Source organism: Sorex fumeus, unplaced genomic scaffold, assembly GCF_029834395.1.
Source record: "Sorex fumeus unplaced genomic scaffold, SorFum_2.1 ptg000041l, whole genome shotgun sequence".
NCBI classification, from domain to species: Eukaryota; Metazoa; Chordata; class Mammalia; order Eulipotyphla; family Soricidae; genus Sorex; species Sorex fumeus.
The window spans coordinates 6,634,820-6,655,243 of NW_026606098.1; the positions used below are offsets into that span (position 1 = coordinate 6,634,820).

The 20,424-nt window shown below is 47.4% G+C and overlaps 1 protein-coding gene across 1 annotated transcript; it reads left to right on the forward strand.

Moving 5' to 3' along the window:
• Nucleotides 1–637: 637 nt before the first annotated feature.
• On the forward strand, nt 638–18,242 carry PRMT2 (protein arginine methyltransferase 2). Its single transcript, XM_056119377.1, has 10 exons — nt 638–736; nt 2,633–2,740; nt 5,092–5,274; nt 8,298–8,459; nt 9,287–9,451; nt 10,935–11,110; nt 12,926–13,055; nt 14,306–14,442; nt 16,324–16,495; nt 17,721–18,242. Exons 1-10 carry the CDS (start codon nt 698–700, stop codon nt 17,751–17,753), a joined length of 1,305 nt encoding a protein of 434 aa, XP_055975352.1. The 5' UTR covers nt 638–697; the 3' UTR covers nt 17,754–18,242.
• The last annotated feature ends 2,182 nt before the right edge of the window (nt 18,243–20,424 follow it).

The following is a 20,424-nucleotide window of genomic DNA, read 5'->3' on the forward strand; positions in this document are numbered from 1 at the left end:
TGCGTTTCTAGGAATTCAACCCAGAGCGTTCATACATGTGAGGGATATGCTTTACCACGGAGTTGTAGTCCCTGCCCAGATTTATTAGTGTAAATCAACATAGTGATCTAGTTGGCACTGCCCACTGAATAGGATTAGCACATTGTAGATTTGTAAAAAAATAAAAAGAAAAGCACACTGTTTGAAATTTGAAAACTTTAAGTTATTAAGTTCAAATTTTATTTTTTTCAGAAAGGGTTGCATTTATAAATTTTATCTTGCTTTTTTTGGGGTGGGTTGTTATTCCCAGGTAGTTCTTAGAAGGTCCCAGAAGCACTTTCCATTGATTTCTTGACCAGGCTGGCATTTCATTCCAGGGTCTGAGGCTGGGGTACTTACTCTGCCTTATGCTGGGAACCATTACTTTGTAGTGTCAGGGGCCTGTAGGATCACATCCAATGATACTCGGGCCTGTGTGGTTCTGGGGATCAAACCCAGGTTGAATGCATGCTACTGGACTATCTGTCAGCCCTCAAGTCCATTGTTGATGCAAACATGATTTTCTTTCATCTGGTGGAGTACCTTTAACAGGGACATTTGAAAATAGATGTAATCAAGCTTTTTCTCATTCTCTCTCTTTCTCTCACTGTAAATGGAGGGGGAGATGAAGCATTAAAGGTGGCAAGGTGGCAGCAATGCGTCCCGGCCTCAGAGAACTATGGCAACATCCGGTGATTGGACTGGGAGTGAATTGCAGGTGATTTCATTGTTGATTTCATTGGAGCCTGTTTCTAAAAACTGGTATCTGCACTTAGTCTCCAGCAGTGGTCCTTCCCGGGCCCTTTGTGGTTCGCCACTAACTGACCAAGCTCAGTAAGGCAGAGGTGGTCCATTGCTTGTGAGGGTTCCAAATGATGTTCTGAATCGAGCATTGTAGCTTTACCCAGGGAGTAGGTATGAACGTGCTGAAGAAAGCAAGCGGATTTTCTTAGTTGTTTAGTTAAGTCCCGGGCATGCTATATGAAAGTGATCAAACACTGTCCTCCCGTTGTTCATCAATTTACTCGAGTGGGCCCAATAACGCCTTCATTGTGAGACTTTTTGTTACTGTGTTTGGCATATTGAATACTCTCAGTAGCTTGCCAGGCTCTCCGAGAGGGGCGGAGGAATCAAGCCCGGCTCGACCAGGCTGGCTGCATGCAAGGCCTTACCGCTGTGCTATCACTCCAGCCCTATGAAAGTGATACTACTTTTTTTTTTATAATTTAATAATCTGACTGTTTTTTGAACCACACCTGGCAGGGCTTACTCCTGTCTTTGCACTCAGGACACTCTTCCTGACGGTGTGGGGAGATCATACAGGGATCAAACCCAGTTGGACCATGTGCAGTGCAAATGCCCTACCCATTGTACTTGTGCTCTGGCCCTGATCTCCTTTCTTTTGGGTTTTATTGTCTGTATTTGTTTTTTTTTGGCCCACACCCTGTAGTGCTGGCATGGGAGGGGCCAGGGAACATGTGGTGGGATAAACCTGGGTCGCTGCATGCTAAGCATGTACTCTAGCAATTTGAGTCAACTCCCTGGCCTCATTTAGATTTTATATTTAGGAATTTTATGTATACATTTGACCCTTGGACAACTTGTTTCTGATCTGTGCAGGGTCCACTTCTGTGTGGATGTTTTCTGTTTGAGGGCTCCTACTTTATAGACTTGATCACTGTTGTCAGTTGGTTGAATCCACGGATGAGCATCTCTGCCATTCTTTTTTCTCAGTCTCCAGAGCAAACTCTGCCTGGGTTGTGGTTTTCTTTGCATTGCTCATTTCCTGAGCATCACCCCAAGTGTCTCCTGAGCACCACTAGTTTGGCTGAACACCCCCTTCTCCCCAGAAGTCAAAGAGAATGTTAAAAACCTAAAAGATACTCCATGCTAAGGTGGTGCCAGTTTCTCTATACCCGATCTGTGTCCTAGATGTAGTACCAGAGGCTGTGCTTCTCTGTGTACACATTATAAAGTCAGTGTATGTGCTGGCATTTCGGGAAGTCTTGTCATTATGAGTCCGTTGGCGTGGGTTTCCTCCAATGAAGTGGAATGCGTGACTACAGGTGCTAATACCTTGGGGGGGAACCCCCTGTGCTGGTAGGTCATGGAGGGGGTGCCATCGAGGTGCAGGGGCCTCTTGGGCTTGGAGCAGCATGTTCACAAGCAGTGAGGTTGAGGGCAACCACATGGGCATATACCAGGTCACTGGCACCTCCCTTCGGTGACTCTAGCTCCAGCTCTCCTGGGGTTCCCCCCCAACGCTCCCATCCTCCAGCTCTACTTTTTATGAGGGTAGTTTGCCACACTGATCAGTGCTCAGGGGCCACTCGGCTTGGCTCAGAAAAGACCACTGGTGGTAATGCTCAGAGGACCAAATGTGGTGCTGCGGGTTTAAAACTAGGGTTGTGGTCACCAGAACCGCATACAAGTACCTGCCTTCTATGCTCCAGCCCAAAAACCCAAAACTTGACCACACTAATTTTCCTTTCAAATCATCCTAACAAATTGGAGACAAACAAATAAATTAATTAATAAATAAAAAAGAAAGAAAGAAACAGAAAGTTAAGAAGAAAATTCCACACTCATTTTTTTTTCTCTTTGATTTGACCAGGATGGAACAGAGCTGGCTGAGCACAGCGTGGAGGAGCAAGCCCAGGGTATTGTCTACCCTGAGGAGTTCGTGGCTATCGCAGACTATGCCGCACCTGATGAGACACAGGTAACCAGGTGCACTCAGCAGGGGGACTGTGGGCATCAGGGCTATGTTTATTATTCCAGCATGTTCTGTGACAGATTAGATGCAGTGAAATTTTTTGGGGGGGGAGGGGTGGAGTTTTGGGCCACATTTGGCAGCGCTCAGGCATCACTCCCAGCAGGCCTTGGGGAACCCTTTGAGGTGCCGTGATCCAACCATGTTTGGCTGCTTGCCAGGTCAAGCACTATCCCTTCTCTTTCCCAGATGTAATAAATCTTAATGGAAGTCTTTCAAAAGTTAAATAAAATGATCTGATGCCAGGCCCACGAGAAACCTGCGAATGATCTCTTTCCAGCCCAACAAGTCTAATCTGCCTGTTAGGGAGATGCCTGGTTGCAAGACCCCGGAGATGACTCAAATGAATGAATACAGGCTTTGCATGGAGGAGCCCAGTAGCTCAGAGCTGACTCATGGCTCTATGCTCAGGAGTCACACCTGGCAGGGCTCGGGACCGTATAGGATGCTGGGGATTGAGTGAGGATCAGCCTTATTCAAGTCAATCTCCCTAACCCACTGTACTATGACACATAATTGTATCTCCTTGCTCAGCAAGCAGATCATCGGGGCTCCTTTCAGACACTTCCTCAAGAGTTTGACTCAGGATGTACATCTGGGGAGTGGCCAGTTCTAGTGTTAGGTGAAATTTCTTATTTGTTGTTTCACTAGTGCTTGCTTTGACCCATGTAAAGAAAACTGCAGAGGAAAATCCAGAATCACATGTGGCTGTTGGGCAGTCTCGTTTGAAGGATTGTAAAAGGGCTGAGGAGAAGAGCTTGAAGGGCTAGAGTTCATGTTTTCATGTGGAAGCCCTGGGTTCATTCCCCAGCTTTTCATGGTCCCCCAAGCAGTTTCCAGGTGACTCCTTGTCATATTACAACTGACCAGGCAACAAGGCATCTGAGAATAAGGGCCATTACCCAAGCCTTCACACAGAAAAATGTAGCCTGGAGGTGTGGCTAGGGCTTTCTTCTAAGTGATTAACTTCTAAGTAGTCTGAGTAAGTGCTTTGCATGCAGGATACTTGGGTTTAATCCCTGGTACCACTTGGATCCTTATGCCCCACTGGGATTAACCCCCAGACACAGAGCCAGGAGTAACCCCTGATCACCACTGAGTGTGATCCCCACTAAGACAAAAAAGTACAATGGCAGAGATCTAATTGTAGTTAGACTAACAGGAGACTAAGAAATTTACTTACAGTATTTTAAGATAATGATAAGTACAGTATATCGGGACACTACATTTTAGAGAATCACATAATTTTGAGCACATTTTAGAACCATTCATAGAAAAACGTTACTTTGATTTGGCATTGGTACCCATGTAATTTGATATGTTATAAGCCTGATTCATTTATTTTCACTTATTTATTTATCTTTGCTTTTTGAGTCACACCCGGTGATGCACAGGGGTTACTCCTGGCTCATGCACTCAGGAATTACTCCTGGTGGTGCTCAGGGTACCATATGGGATGCTGGGAATCGAATCCGGGTCAGCCGCGTGCAAAGCAAATGCCCTGCTCACTGTGCTATCACTCCAGCCCTCATTTATTATTTTTCTTTTATAAGGAGATAGTTATGGTCTTTAAAAATTATTTCACTTACAACTTGATTTTAAAATGTTTGTCAAAAATCAGTTAGGCAGGGACAGGTAGGGCATTTGCCTTGCACGAGGCTGACCCGGGTTTGATTCTCAGCATTCCATATGGTCCCCCAGCACCGCCAGGAGTAATTCCTGTGTGCAAAGCCAGGAGTAACCCCTGTGCATCGCTGTGTGTGACCGAAAAAGCAAAATAAAATAAAATAAAATAAATAAAAATCTGTTAGGGAAAGCTTTCTCTGTAATAGGTCTTTCTAACTTCAGCTGAGATCCCTATGTATTTTTTGAACTTACTTTTATTTTTTGTTTATTTCTTCTACTTCCCAAGTATTACTCAAAGTCTGGGGGCCCTCCCAGATATTCTCAGCCTGCTGGGCGGGCCTGCCCCTCTGGGCCTATGGTTCTGGGGATACCCAGGCTTCCCCAGTGGTGTCAGGAGCATCTCCTGACTTGCATCTGGTGATGCTCTGGTTCCATGTGGCTCTAGGTATCAGATGGGTGCCATCTACCCCAACTACTGTACTATTCAGCTACATGATGTGCTGATTTACGTGTTGTCACCCTGACTTTTGCTTCATTGAAGCCCCTTTGTATGTGATCATGCTAGCAGCTTTCTGAAATGGCTGTGCTGTGAGTTCCAGAGAGTCCTTCGTCTCTGAAACATACTTGAAATACCACTGGGGGCTTAAAATTTCATGTCTGTTTATTATTTCCAGCTCAGTTTTCTGAGAGGAGAAAAGATTCTCATCCTGAGACAGACCACGGCTGACTGGTGGTGGGGCGAGCGTGCCGGGTGCTGTGGGTACATCCCAGCCAACCACCTGGGGAAGCAGCTGGAAGAGTGTGACCCAGAAGACAGCTGGCAGGATGAGGAGTACTTCGGCAGCTATGGAACCCTGGTACTGTGCTTGAACTTGGTAGCAGGCTTTTGGGGTGCTTCTCCTTGGTTCAAGCTTTCAGGAAATCATTCTGGACTCGTACTCAGCAGCTTACAGTAGAAGTGAGGATTGTCCAGCCCATAGGCTGTACATGGTCTGCAAAATCCTGTGGTCTGGCCATGGTCCATGACAGGGTAGGCAGTATTCTTCTCATTAGCTGCCTGCGGCCCAACTCTGTATCGTATGGCCAACAAATGATGTTATAAATATCCTAATGGTTCTTGGCAGGAAAAAGGTTCTCACCCCTGGCTTATTGGCGCAGTGTTCATGGGGCAGCTTGGCTCTGCCTGTAGAGCAGAGTAAAGCCTGTGCAGTTGTATTCCATTCCAACTTTGTTTAAGAACAGTAAAATTGAGTTTCGTGTGATTCTCATTAGTCATAGTCTCCCTCTAGTTTTTAGAAACCCCTTAATGTAGATCCCATCTTTAGCTTGCAGACCGTACAAAAGCAGATAGAATGGATTGGCAGTTGGACTGAGGTTTACCTGGGTTGGAGATAATGAAGCAGTGGGATAGTGGGATCATGAGCTTTCCTCAGTATTTAAAATAAATGGTTTCAGAGGTCAGAGAGTGCAGTGGGTGGGGCGCTTGCCTTGCATGTGGCCCACCCAGGTTTGATTCCCAGCATCTCATATGGTCCCCAAGCCTGCCATGAATGATACCTGAGTGCAGAGCCAGGAGTAGCCCCTGAAGGACAAGAGGACAGTAGGGAAGGTGCTTGCTCTGCTTGTGGCTGACCCGGGTTCCATCCCTGTTACTGCATAGGATCCCCTCATCCCTGCAGAGTGATCCCTGAGCACCTCTGGATATGGCTCCCTCCAAACAAACAAACAAACAAAAAACTAAAATATTGAGGGCCAGATACTTGGCTTCAGTGGCTGAGTACATGCTGAGCATATGTGAGGTCTTAAGTTTGATCCCTGCCACCACACATCAGCCCTCTTCCTAACACTGAAGGGTGTGATGCTGGTGGCCTCAAGCATAGCTGGACCTAATCACCAAACTCTCAGGCATGTGTAATTGGGCCCTGGTCCCCTTAAATACTGTTGGATGTGGCTCTGTAAAATTATATATATATATTACAAAATTGTTTATTTTGGGAGGTACAGTTTGGCCATATTGGCATTACTTAGTGACCCCTCCTGGTTTTATGCTTTAGGGTCACTTGTAGTGGTATTTGGGGTATTGTATTTGGTGCAGAGATTGAACTGGGACCTTGCCCACTTTATTCTTTCTGACCCTCAGATAGAAAAGGTATATATTAATCAGCAAAATAAAACCCTTGAATACCTCTTTCTTTTTTGTATTCAGTATTGATGAAGATCCATATTAATAAAATGGATTTTTTCTTATGGTTCAGTCTGTTGCCCTTGTATTTTAAAGTTAGATAAAAACATGTACCTCCAGATGAATGTTGTAAATTTAGTATGGAGTGAAAGAAGCAAGAAAGCAAGGAGTAGCGTTTGATTCAATTATATAAAGCAAGAGACAGCATTAAAAACTCTCATTTATGAAGGCACATACAAGGAGAGGCAATAAAGACATGAAGGGCCTGGTCCCCTGAGAATCAGGATGGTGGTTACCTGTAGGAGAGTCTTTGATTGGCATGGAGGGGCTCCTTATCAGAGGGTCTGATTGGCGTGGAGGGTGACAGGGTGGTGGTAGCTGCCTGAGCGTTTACTGTAGGTCTGTGCCTAGGAACCATATAGGCCCTTGAGTACATTTTTTTCAAGGTCTCTCCTCTTTCATGATTAAACTGAACTGAAAAGTTACCTGTTGAGCTTTTACCGTGCTAAGGGAGAATGTAAGGGGAAGATTGGCTGTCTCCTCCCACTCTGCAAGATCTCTGTGTAGATAGGGGTCTCTCCTGAGATTGAGCATTGTCTGCTTTTTGCAAATATGTGAGAAACTTGCATTGTGCACACTGCTTACTGTTTACTCCCCTCTTAACTGTGCTGAGGACCATGTTTTCAGCACTGCACTGTGTTTTCCTTAAAAGGGTTGTACTTGGGACACTACCTATTTAAAGATTTTTTTTTCTCGTTCCATTATGGGCTCCCTCCTAAGGAGATTTTGCTAAACGTCCACAGGGCACATTCACTAGGGTGCATCTTAGTTTTTCTGTCCTGGTGAATCTCGTTATTTGCTCTTTAGAAGATCCATTGATCCTACAGCTTGTTGGTTGATCATGGTTTCCACGCAGATCACCAAAGTGAAAGCATTTGTGCCCTTAAAGTTGAAATGTGCTAACTTTGCCCGTTCATTTTCAGACTGCTTTATTTTTCTGGTAAATTTTTCATATGATTTGTTTCTTTTCTTTTGATTTTTTTATTATTTTTTTTGGCTAATGAAGCAGTTTAGCCTACTGACCACCATTTCCCCCTGTGGAACTTTTAATCTATGCTGATTTGTTCTTTTCTTCTTTTTATTTATTAACCTCATGGAGGAGCTGTGCATCCCTTGGGTGGCCTATGTCGTTGCTCAGGAGATGGTTGGTATTCTACCTCCTCTAGTGGTCCTAGCCAGTGTGTCACTTCCCTTGCTACAATTTCTGAACGGGAGAGGCAGAATCCCATGGATGAGCTCACATAGCCATATACTGGGTCTCTTGGTGGCTTGTTCATGTTCTTGACACACACATGGCCACCCTGTATTACTTGGGAATCGGGCCCTCCTGTTTCAGTTACCTGAGTCCTGAGTGTCTGTCCCACTTTCCTGAGTCCTGGGTGGTGCAGTCTGGTATACCCTCACCCTGAGCAGGAAGGGATTCTTGAATCTTCCATTTCACTCTTTGTCTGGCTATCCCTATTTTTCTCTTTTGTTGTATTTTGGTCTTTTGTGTTTGAAAACTTTTTTGTTGCTCATATTTTCCCATGTTGGCTGGTAGGACCAAGGGGCAGCAGCTCTGGCTTGAATTCCCCATCCCAGACTGTGACTTAGCAGAGCTCTCATCACAGGCTGTAGTCATGAATGTGCTTCCTGCAGAAACTTCACTTGGAGATGTTGGCAGACCAGCCACGGACAACGAAATACCACAACGTCATCCTGCAGAACAGAGAGTCCCTGAAAGACAAGGTGATCTTGGACGTTGGATGTGGCACCGGCATCATCAGCCTCTTCTGTGCACACTACGCGCAGCCCAAGGCCGTGAGTGCTCCTCCTCCAGCAGCCCTCGTGCTCTGACACGCAGCTTTCACAGGCCAAGGCCTCGCTTAGTGAGTGCAAGAGCACTCATCCATGGGACTCTGCCTCTCCCGTTCAGAAATTGTAGCAAGGGAAGTGTCACACTGGCTGGGACCTCTAGGGGAAGTAGAATACCAACCGTCTCCTGAGCAAGGACATAGGCCACCCAAGGGATGCACAGCTCCTCCATGAGGTTAATAAATAAAAGGAAGAAAAGAACAAATCAGCATAGATTAAAAGTTCCACAGGGGGAAATGGTGGTCAGTAGGCTAAACTGCTTCATTAGCAAAAAAAAAAAAAAAAATCAAAAGAATGGGGGATAGATGAGTTTATGAGGGTAGTGGCTAGGCAGGAACACTTCTTTGATCTCAGTTAAACACAGAAACCTGCCCACAGCCCATGTGTCATCCCTGCCCCTACAGAGGTTGCCTGCAGGGACAGGTGCCCCCTCTTCTCCCTATCAGGCAAGCCTAGTACTGACCCTCCCAGCAGCCACCACGTGGTGGTGGGGGAACCTGCAGGATAACAGGTGAGAAGCCCATGTGGTCACACAGGCCTCTGTCCACTGCAGCTGTGTCTGCATGTTTATAGCAGGTGTAGGAAGGCTGAGAGGCAGCTCCCTGCCAAGGGCGTGTCCATGGATGTGGCCTTCTGCTTGAGCCTGTATGTGTTGCTTCCTCCTCTCAGACCCTGTCAGTTGCTATTCTCTCAGGCTCTGGTGGACTGGGAAAATGGACTCAGGCTGCCTATAGCTGGGACGTGCACTGATTGAGGTCATCTGCCCCATGCAGGTATATGCTGTGGAGGCCAGTGAGATGGCCCAGCACACAGGCCAGCTGGTCATGCAGAATGGCTTTGCAGATATCATCACTGTGTTCCAGCAGAAGGTGGAGGATGTGGTGCTGCCCGAGAAGGTGGACGTACTGGTGTCTGAGTGGATGGGGACATGCCTGCTGGTAAGGGGTATGGGGGTGAGGGGTGGAGCCTGGGGCCTGCAGGTTGCTGTGGCTGACTGGATGGCTGGGGTGGGGGTGGGGTGGTGTCTATGGAATCTTCACAAAGCATGGTTAAATCAGACACTCTGCTAAGGTGAAGTATAATTCATTTATTCTGTAGATACCTGGCAATTCCTGTGGCTTACTCCTGGCTCTGTATTCAGGGGTCATTCTGGGTGGGCTCAGGGGACCAAATGTGGAGCTGGGGATCGAACCTGGGTAGACTGCAGCAAGCCAAGCATCCTACCTGCTGTGTTATCAATCCAGCCCTGGTATTTTGTATTTTTAACTGATTTGACAAATGCCTTTATGAGAAGTATAAGCAAAGACGTCTGAGCAATGGTAGAAACCCTGCAGATCGCCAGTTCCAGTGTGTGAGAGACTTGGGACAGCTGTGGACTCTTACCTCTCAGTAATATTAGTGATGGGATTAAGAGAACAGGCTTTCTTTGAGTGCTGGGTTTACTCTTCTATTTTTGTCAGTGCTTTTCTGAGTGTTGTGAATTTTTCTGTAATGAACCTGTATCACTTCTAGAGTAAAGCCTGCCTGTGTTGGGCCAGAGCAATCATACAGCAGGTAGGGTACCTACCTTGTATGCAGTCCACCTGGGTTTGATTCCTGGCATCCCATATGGTTCCCCAAGACACCCAGCAATGATCCCTGAGCACAGAGCCAGAACTAAGCCCTGATACCGCCAGGTATGGCCCAAAACCAATAAATGAATATTCCTGCTGTCACTATCACTGTCCTCCCATTGTTCATCGATTTTCTCAAGCGGGTCCAGTAACACCTCCATTGTGAGACTTTGTTGTTACTGTGTTTAGCATATCAAATACATCACAGGGAGCTTGCCAGGCTTTGCTGTGTGGGCGAGATACTCTCGGTAGCTTGCTGGGCTACCGAGATACTCCGAGAGGGGCGGAGGAATTGAACTCAGGTTGGCCATATTGGCCACTTGCAAGGCAAACGCCCTACCCACTGTGCTATTGCTCCTGCATCATTTATAAACACAGAACCCTCCCTCAGCTCATTCTTGAAAACCCTTACCTGCCACCTCTGCTCTTACTGTGGATATCCCTGCTCAGGTTACACATGGATGTCCATGGCTCCCAGCTATAATGTCTTGTGCCAGGACAAACTGGTTTCTTTCAGCAATGAAACCTGCAGAACTTGGGCTCTGTCATATGGTTGGTGCCTGAGGTTGGTGGGATGCACTCGAGGGCTTTTCTGACCTTCTTCACCCAGTTTTTAATTATCATATGAAAAGGTGGGGACACAGACACACAGGTGTGGAGTGAGACAGTCAGTGCAGCTCACTGAGCAACACTTGCTTCTGGTGGCAGGTCTGTGCAGGCACAGCCTGGTCATTGTTGCCTGTGGTATTTCTGTACAGACACAGCCCCAGTCACTGTTTATCTGTCTTTTGTCTTTCCCTTGGTGCAGTTCGAGTTCATGATTGAGTCCATCCTCTATGCCCGGGATGCATGGCTGAAGGAGGACGGGATCATCTGGCCAACCACAGCTGCACTGCACTTGGTGCCCTGCAGTGCAGACCGGGACTATCGCAGCAAGGTTCTCTTCTGGGACAATGCCTATGAGTTCGACCTCAGTGCCCTCAAGTGAGTGCAGTGTTGAGCGCAGGGCCTCTGGGACAGGTGACTGGGAGAGAGTTGCTTGCTCCTTTCACTCTACACTGAAATTCGGTCTGTGGTGCTTTTAAGTTTTCTGTGTGAATATGTGCATACCTGTTGGGATCAGTCTGGGGGTCCTGCTTCTAGTCCTAGTGGGACGGAAGTGTGGGGCTTCCACTGCTCATGAGAACCTTGCCATGTTGGCATCTATCCATGAAAATGCCACAGTCACAACTTAGACAGACAGTGCCTTGTTAGATCTTCAAGTCTATTAGAAAAAGATGAACACAGGGCTAGAGAGATAGTGCAGTGGGTAGGGTATTTGCCTTGCATGTGCTACACCTGGGTTTCTGGGTTTTATCCCTGACATCCCATATGGTCCTTTGAACACTGACAGGAGTGACCCAAAAACAAAAACAAAAAAAAAAGATGTGTACTCGGATAAAAGTAGCCAATCATGTGAGCACTAAGATCATAAAAAGAATATAAAGGTTTCCAGTATGTATCAGACTGTAGCATTGGTCATAATTGGAATGTAATATAAAATCAGTGCTGTTTTGCCCATGAGACCAGCACGGACTGAAAGTAGATCCTGTGCCACAGAGCTGAGGTGTGGGGCCTTTCCATGGACATCCAGGTGTCACCTTCAGAGCCTGTAGCTGAGATGTGCCATAGGACATGTCCTGCTCCCCAAACCCACAGCCCTGGAAGAAAAGCCTGTTGTGTGCTGGGTGCAGTTTCCGTCGGTGAACTGTTCCAGTTGCTTTTAGGAATGTCTGATGATTCTATAGTGTTAGGTACTGGAAGGACACAAGCCCTTTATACAGAATGGCTCATATTTTTCCTGCACAAAAATGTGTTCTGGGGCCAGAGAGCTAGTACAGTGGGGTGGGCATCTGCCTTGCACATGAGGGACTCAGGTTTTATCCCTGACACTACATGTGGTCCCCTGAGCCCACCAGGAGTGATTCCTAAGTGCAGAGCAGGTGTAACCTTAGAGCTCTACAGGATGTACCCCCAACCACACCCCCAGTCTTTCGCAGTAAGAGACCTAGGGTAGTGGGCAAGGTTCTTGCTTTGCATGGGGCTGACTCTGATCATAAAATGGTTTTTTTTTTTATCCATTGCTCTCTGAATGTGCTCACCCTGCAGTTCCCAGTGGGAAACCCATCTGTGTGTCGTCCTGGGGGCAACACTCACTCTCCCTCCCTCTGAGACAGTGGGGCCACACACACAGTATATCTTTGGGGGAGAATAATGGTTATGAAAATGCTGAGGTGTATGGAAAAACTAAATTCTTTTTTGTCTTTTCCAAATTCTCTGAATATCATTTTTATTGGAAGAAAATTGAAAATCAGTATATATGTTAGAATTTTTAAAATGTATCTTATTTGTTATATCTGAGTTACTCTAGCTTTTAGTATTTGGAACATGAGAAACTATGGACAATGAGAAACTTTTCTGGATAATGTGGGATTAGTTCAGCCTGTGGGATGAGGCTCTAGATCATGTGTGGAGGGGTCACGTGGCAGGTATGCTTTCTGTTCTCCTGTGTTTGTTAGTACTGCTGTTGAGTGACCCCAAACAGGGCGAGTTTGGGGCCTCCAGAAGTCCATAAACAGATTCTAAAACCAAAGGCAGCATACCCAACCTAATCACGGCAGATGTGGTGACTATTGCTTCTAAATGTGATACACTTAAACTTTTGCCCTGGAGGCCCAGGTGAAGTTACCCTGGCATGACCCTGGGCCTCAACAAGATGTGGATATTTGTCGTAAGAGCCACAATTTTATTTCTCCCTAGATCCTTAGCAATCAAGGAGTTCTTTTCGAAGCCCAAATATAATCATATTTTGAAGCCTGAAGACTGTCTTTCTGACCCATCCACAATACTTCAGTTGGACATGAGGACTGTGCAGATCGCTGATCTGGAGGTAAGCAAAGAGGATAGCTTCCTCGCACACCAGCGGCCCGGTCATGCGCCTGTTCAGACACATTCATGTGTCTGTGGTCTTTTCACTGCTGATTTCCAGTCCAGTCTGTCTTGTATTTCCTGTCCTTCTGTTTTTCTCTCTCAGTGGTTATTTTTGTGATGTCTGGCATGAAACCCACTATCTCACAGACATGTACAGTAGTGAGTCACATACCTAGTACCAATGTTTTCTTACATTTTATTTTTGTTTTGTGGCCACACCCAGCAGAGCACGAGGCTTACTCTTTGATTGGTATTCGGGGATCACTCCTGGTAGTGCTCAGGGGACCATGTGTGATGACAGGGGTTGAACCTGGGTCGGTCACATGCAAGGCAAGTGTCCTGCCCACTGTTCTGTTGCACGAGCCCCTTGCCGATGCTGTCTTTTTCTTATAGCTTCTCATTATATTATTTGTAGTTAACCCCTAAAACATCTTTGATTATTTTTGATTCATCATTAATGTTTGCACTATCTTCAGATTCAAATAATTGTTTTTATTGTACACTTTGAATAAATTATGTCCTAAGACACTTTACTCCATTGATGACAACATTCTTTTTTTTTTGCTTTTTGGGTCACACCCAGCGACACTCAGGGATTACTCCTGGCTCATGCACTCAGGAATTACTCCTGGCGGTGCTCGGGGACCATATGGGATGCTGGGAATTGAACCCAGGTCAGCCGCGTGCAAGGCAAACACCCTACCCTCTGTACTATCACTCCAGCCCCTGATGACAACATTCTTAAAATAGGTGTTTTCTCTCAGTTGCCTCCAGTTGGCTGGTGGCTTCAGGGGCCCACAGTTAGAGCTGTGCTCCAGGAAGGAGTTGAGATCACACCTGATAGATGGGCAGTCCTGAAACTTTATATATATGTGAGAATTGTATAGAGAAAGAAAGTATTCTGCACTACTTCAGAACAGAAAAAATCATGCAAATGAGACACAAAGTATTTCAAACCTTTTTTTTTTTATTTTCTGCAACATTTGCATTTAATGGTACAAGTTGTAACATATTTACTTTCCCTCAGAGAATTTTAAATTTCTTTATGTGGTTGGTGAAACCAGCATCTGTAGGTTGGTGTCATTATTGCTGGCAGATGGTGTGGCTGCCACATAGAGGAGGGGCTTTTCCTTGCTCGCAAACCCATTGGCCTCAGGTCACCTGCACATGGAATCTATGACTGTTTCTGGTTTCTCTGCCTGCACACAGACGTTGAAAGGTGAGCTGTGCTTTGATATCAAGAAAGCTGGCACTCTGCATGGATTCACAGCCTGGTTTAGTGTTCACTTTCAGAACCTGGAGGAGGATGAGCCACAGCTGGTGCTGAGCACAGGACCCTTTCACCCGTGAGTGTGACGTGGGGTGTGAGGAGATGCTCCGCTGCTTCACAGGGGCTCAGGGTGTCCACCAGAAAGAGGGTGGTGGGGCCAGACTGATAGTACAATGGGTAGGGTGTTTGCCTTGCATGTAGCCAACTCGAGTTCAATCATTGGCATCCCATATGGTCCCCAGAACCCTCCAGGAGCAATTCCTGGGTGCAGAGCCAGGAGTCAGCCCTGAACATTGCTGGGTATGACTCAAAAAGCAATAAAAAATAAACAGAAAGAGGGTGGTAAGCCTGGTGTGCAGCCATGAATGAAACCAAGGGGTGGTTCCTGGGAGGGCTGTCTGTGTCAGGGGACACTGGCCAGGGCTGTGTGTGTGAGGGCATGGGGGCAGGACTGTCTGTGAGGGGGTACAGGGCAGAACTGTCTGTGTAAGGGGCCACAGGGCAGGGTTGTGTGAGGGGGCACGATGCAGAGCTGTGTGAGGGGGCATAAGGCAGGACTGTGTGTGTGAGAGCATGGAGCAGGGCTGTCTGTGAGGTCGTAGGGGCAGGGTTGTCTGTGGGAGAGTTCAGGACAGGACTCTGAGGGGGTATGGGGCCGAGCTGTGTGTTGTAGGTATAGGGCAGGGCTGTGTTGGGCTAGACTGGGTCTCATGTTCCAGTACTTGTTCTTCAGTGCTCATGGGCGGGGCAGAGAAGCTTGGAAGTAGGAGAACCAACCTTGGTTCTTTTCATTTGCTTGAATGCTGCCAAAGCTTTTCTTGCTCTTACATAGAGAAGTCAGCAGATTGTAGGTCCTTCTGTCAGACTTGGGGGTAGGGAGTGGGGACGAATGCTGTTAGACAGACTTCTTGTGGGGGTGATGCTCTCTAGCTGCATACTTGTGCCCCATGGGGGAGCCTGACCTTGATAGTGCCAGACATAATATTTCCTGGGGAGTCCCTAATTCTCTTCTTTGTTTTGTTTTTTGGTTTTGGGCCACACTCTATGATGCTCATTGCTTATTCCTGAGTCTGCACTCTGAGGAATTATTGCTGCGTTTGCTCAGGGGACCATACAGGATGCTGGGAATCAAACCCAGGTTGGCTGTATGCAAGGCAGATGCCCCACCTGCTGTACTATCTCTCTGTCTGGCCTAAAGTCCCATCTCTGAAGTGCCCCTGGATCCCCTTGTACCTAGATGCCAGTTGCCAATGGAAGGTACATGGAAGTCATATAATATGAGTCAGACATTGGCTGTGGTATCTAGGCCAGAAGCAAGAAGATGGGGCTGCTGGCCACACTATCCTGTGACTTGATACCATCCAGCTTTCCATGGCCATGGATCAGCTGTGTGCTGTCTCCCAGGACAAGTATTATCTTCAGAGTGGTCCACTTGGGACCCCCAGGGCTGGGGCAGGAGGGTGATTGGAGTGGCCTGTTCAGTAAAGGGCCAGGCTGTGCAGGAGGTGACTGGGAAGACAGCTGTGGTGCTTCCTATGGGGGTGTGGCTGTGAGGCTCCTCCAGGCCTGTTGGTGGCCAGAGCCACCTGAGTCAGGAAACCTGGGGTGCCATTGTCTCCTGAATGTCACTGTCATCCTGCTTACATTCTGGATGACTTTCAGAGACATCATGACTCTTTGTGTAGATTGCGCTTTAAACATGCCAGCCACAGTTTAGAGAGTAGAGTGACTTTGGGGCACACTTCAGTGTATCTGGAGAAGGTCTCCCTGGGTGGGGACCAGGAAATAGTCACATTTCAGGAACTGTCTCAGTAATCGGGGTCCTTGTGGACACCCATCCTTGGGTTGGATGGAGTCAGCCCCTACTGGGCTGTGACCCCACATCCAATGTGGGATATGGGGTGGGTGGACCTCCAATGGAGCAGCAGTTCCCGACATGCATCCCCTTGTCACACAGCACCACTCACTGGAAGCAGGTGCTGTTCATGATGGATGAACCGGTGGCCGTCTGCGCAGGAGATGTGCTCACAGGCTCTGTTGTGCTGCAGAGAAACCCTGTGTGGAGGAGGCACATGTCTGTGGCTCTGAGTTGGTCTGTCACCTCCAGACAAGACCCCACAGCACAGAAGGTAAGGGATCACCAGGAATTGTGTGCCATGGTGCTGGTTGGGGACTGGGTCACGCCTTGTCTTTCTCAGGTCTACTGACAGGAAGTGGGAATAGTGCAGAGATGACTCAGGCTGCTAAGAGAGCAGAGACCCTTGGCCTCTCACTCTGCTTCCTGGTGGAAGGTGATGTGGTATATTCTGACTGATTGCACCTGGACAAAGGCTAAGACATGATGCAGTGGATTGGGATCACATCTTACAGAGGCTGCTGAAACGGGCTCTACTCTAGACTCAGGAGAGTGTAGGAGGGAAGAAAACCAGATAGCTGCTCTCTATTTCATTTTCTTATTTCCAGGCTATATGTGGTGGTGTGCAGGAGCTATTCCTGGCTTTGTACTCAGGAGTGACCCCCCGGTCGTGCTAAGGGGACTGTATTCAGTGCCAGCATTAAGATAGGGCCAGTGGGTTGCAAGATCTGCCTTAGCCTCGTAATGTTTTTCCATTCCTCCATTTGTTTTTGCTACTTGTTTCATGCTCTGCTTTACCTTTTTTTTTTTTGATGGGGGTTGGGACAACACCCAGTGGTACTCAGGGCTTACTCTTGACTTTCCACTAAAGGTCTCTTATGAGGTACTTGGGATTGAACCTGGGTCATCCGTGTGCAGGGCAAGTGTCTTACCCACTGTACTATTTCTCCAGCCTTGTTTTATAATCTTTTAATTTTAAGAGTTGAAGTGTTAGGTTAGGGAAATAACTCAAAGGGCTGCAGTGCATGCTTTAAGTGTGGACTGCCCAGGTCCTTGAGCACTGCTGGAATGAGCCATAAGTATACAGCCAGAAGTAAGCCCTGAATAGTGCCACTTGTAACCCAAAAACAAACAAACCCCCCAAACATTTCTGTATTTGGGGGTGGATGGATAACAGAGGGGGTTAAGGGAACCCAGTTCTGCCGCTGGCATTGCATACTCCTTTCCTACACTGAATGTGGACATGGTGGTCCTAGCACTGCAGAGTCTGAGCAGCACCATCTTGGCAGGTTTTTGCAGAACCATCAGGCCTAGTTGGCTGAATATTGTGGGAGTGAACCCAAGGCCCCTGAGCATTGCTTGAGAGCCACGCCTCCCGTTCCCCCATTTCTGAACCTGAGTGCCATTTTCTTTTCTGATGGTAAATTATTAGGAAATACTGTGTGTATATCTAGCCAAAATGGATTGTTATTGATTGGGTTATCTTTGGTCTCTTTCAGGCTGGAGAAAAAGTCTTTCCAATCTGGAGATGACAGGCCAAGTTGTGCTGGGAAGAACGAGTGTGAGTGGGTGGGGATTTTTCCTGGACACCACAACCTCTCTCCCAGGCAGTGCTGACCCTTCATCTGTGGGTGCGTGCCATCGTCAGAGTCACTGTGGAGATGCACTTGGGCTTGGCGGGACTGCCAGCCTCTGGTCCCTTGTGTTTGTCCTTTAGAAGTAGACTGTGTCCCCTGTATTCACCAGTGGCTCAGTGTCCCTCAGCTAGTCTAGTCTGAATCCTGGGACACACACAACAGCCTTGTCCACCGTGAAAGTGACTTTCCTCCACATGTGTCAGTGGTGTCCTTACTGCCCGTCCATTCTCTCACCATGCAGAATGTGGGGCACAAAAATCCATGCGGGAGCCAGTGTTGGCCATGCATGTGGTGGGACTCTGCATGAGATCCTTGTAGAGATGTCTTCCAAGTAAATCACGTGTTGGCACATAATCCATGCTCAATAAATATTTTTAATACGTGGAGGTTGGTATTTGTCCCGTATCTATGCATATATGTTGTTCTTTATAAGCACGGGATCATACTGTTGACATTGCTTTCTAAGATGTTTTCATCTACTGGAAGTGTGTTCTAATCCTCCTTCCCCACCCTCGTTGTTCTGTCCAGATGCCCACTTGGTTGCAGTGCACTGGGATCACAGGTATGTTGCTGGGGATCACAAGGGCAGTGCCACCAGGATGGCCCTTGGATTGTGAATCAGTGTTGGGCATTGAACTTGGGCTCTCACACCTGCAGGGCAGGTGTCCTCTATTGTTGAGTCACGTGCCTGAACCCTACTTTTCATCAAAATAAAATATACACCCAAGCCGACACATATTCGCATATGCAAGTAGGCCCACATGTAACCGACACTCAGGCCAAGACACGGCAATATGAGAGAGGGCCCAAGTGCTCTGAGACCCAGCCAATAGGTGAGGCCAGACATCTGACTCTGGGTGACTTTTTTTTTTTCTTTTTTGGATCATACCTGGTGATGCACAGGGGTTACTCCTGGCTCTGCACTCAGGAATTACCCCTGGTGGTGCTCAGGGGACCATATGGGATGCTGGGAATCGAACCCGGGTCTGCCGCGTGCAAGGCAAACGCCCTACCCGCTGTGCTATTTCTTTTCCTGCTTTTTCTGCTTCTGAAGAGTGTTTGAATGAAATTATACATTGTGTATTTTCTATAGAGTGAATACCTGTGTTTTTCCAAAATCCATGTAGTGAAACCCACCTGAAATGTGAAATTTTTAGGGACTCTAGGCCCTTGGAGGAGAGTTGGTTAAGAAGGTTGAACTCTCTTGATGGGACTAATGCCCTCATTAAAACTAATGTCTCGGGGCTGGAGTGATAGCACAGCGGGTAGGGCGTTTGCCTTGCACGCAACCAACATGACCGACACAGGTTCGATTCCCAGCACCCCATATGGTCCCCTGAGCACCGCCAGGAGCAATTCCTGAGTGCATGAGCCAGGAGTAACCCCTGAGCATCGCCAGGTGTGACCCAAAAAGCAAAAGAAAAAAACTAATATCTCAAAGGCAGGAGAGATGGTTCCATAGGCTGAGTGTGCACTCTGCATGCAGGAGCCCCAGGTTTGATTTATTGCACTGTGTGGTCCCATGGGCACCATTCATTGGGAACAGCCCTTGAGCACTGAACTGAGAGTTGCCCCTGAGCAGTGCTGAGTGTGTTCCCAAAATAGCAAAACAGAAACTGACTTCAGATGGTTCACTGGGTCTGCTGCCCTCTGATCCCTCTGAGTTGACACCTCCTCCCCACCAACTGCAGTGGAAGCAGAATCGCAGCAGATGGGGCTGGTGCCTTGATGTTGGGCCATGTAGCCTCTGAGAACTGTTGTTTTTGGTTTTGTTTGGTTTGGGGGCCATAGCTGGTGATGCTAAGGGCTTCTGACTCTGCACTCAGGGCTTTTCTGGCTCTGCGCTCAGGGATGACTCCTGGCAGTCTCAGGGAACATTATGGGGTGCTGGGGAAGAACCCATATGCAGGGCAAGTGCCCTAAAATAATAATTCTTTCCATAATCTCTACTCCAGCCTACTGCGAACTATTGCTGAAGCTGCCCAGTCCTTGGTATTTTTACCTGTGGCCAGAAGGGTCCAAACCATGTTCAGTAAGGCTTTGCCTGCTGTACATTTCTCACCTGGAAACCTCATCCTCCTCCGTGGTAGCTGGGCATTTCCAGTATGATTGATGCCTATGTAAATTCTTTGAAGTATTGATGTATGTGTGATAAGCATGTTTCTGCTGGGAATGACCGAGGAATTGGCTCCTCTGTTACACAGAACCAGCTCTTCAGATTCTGAGGTCCCTCCTACCAGGGAAGGAAAGTTCCATATCCTCATGGACACACAGTGTGGTGTGTGCTACATGGCTCCTTTATAGGCAATGATATGGTGCACAGGCAAGGATCAACACTTTGCCCTGAATTCGGCTCACCTGGCTGGCTATAGACATTGCCTTGGGGTGGGGGGTGGGGGGCCTGGTCCAGTCCTGGGTCTCTTTATTGGACAGTGTTAATCTCTTTTATCTACCTTGCAGAATTCTTTTCATAATCTGAGTTGGAGTATCCTTTATCATATACTTACTTTGTAACTGGCTTGTACTCTGTTTTAACCTATTAGACTAGCACAGCGGTAGGGCGTTT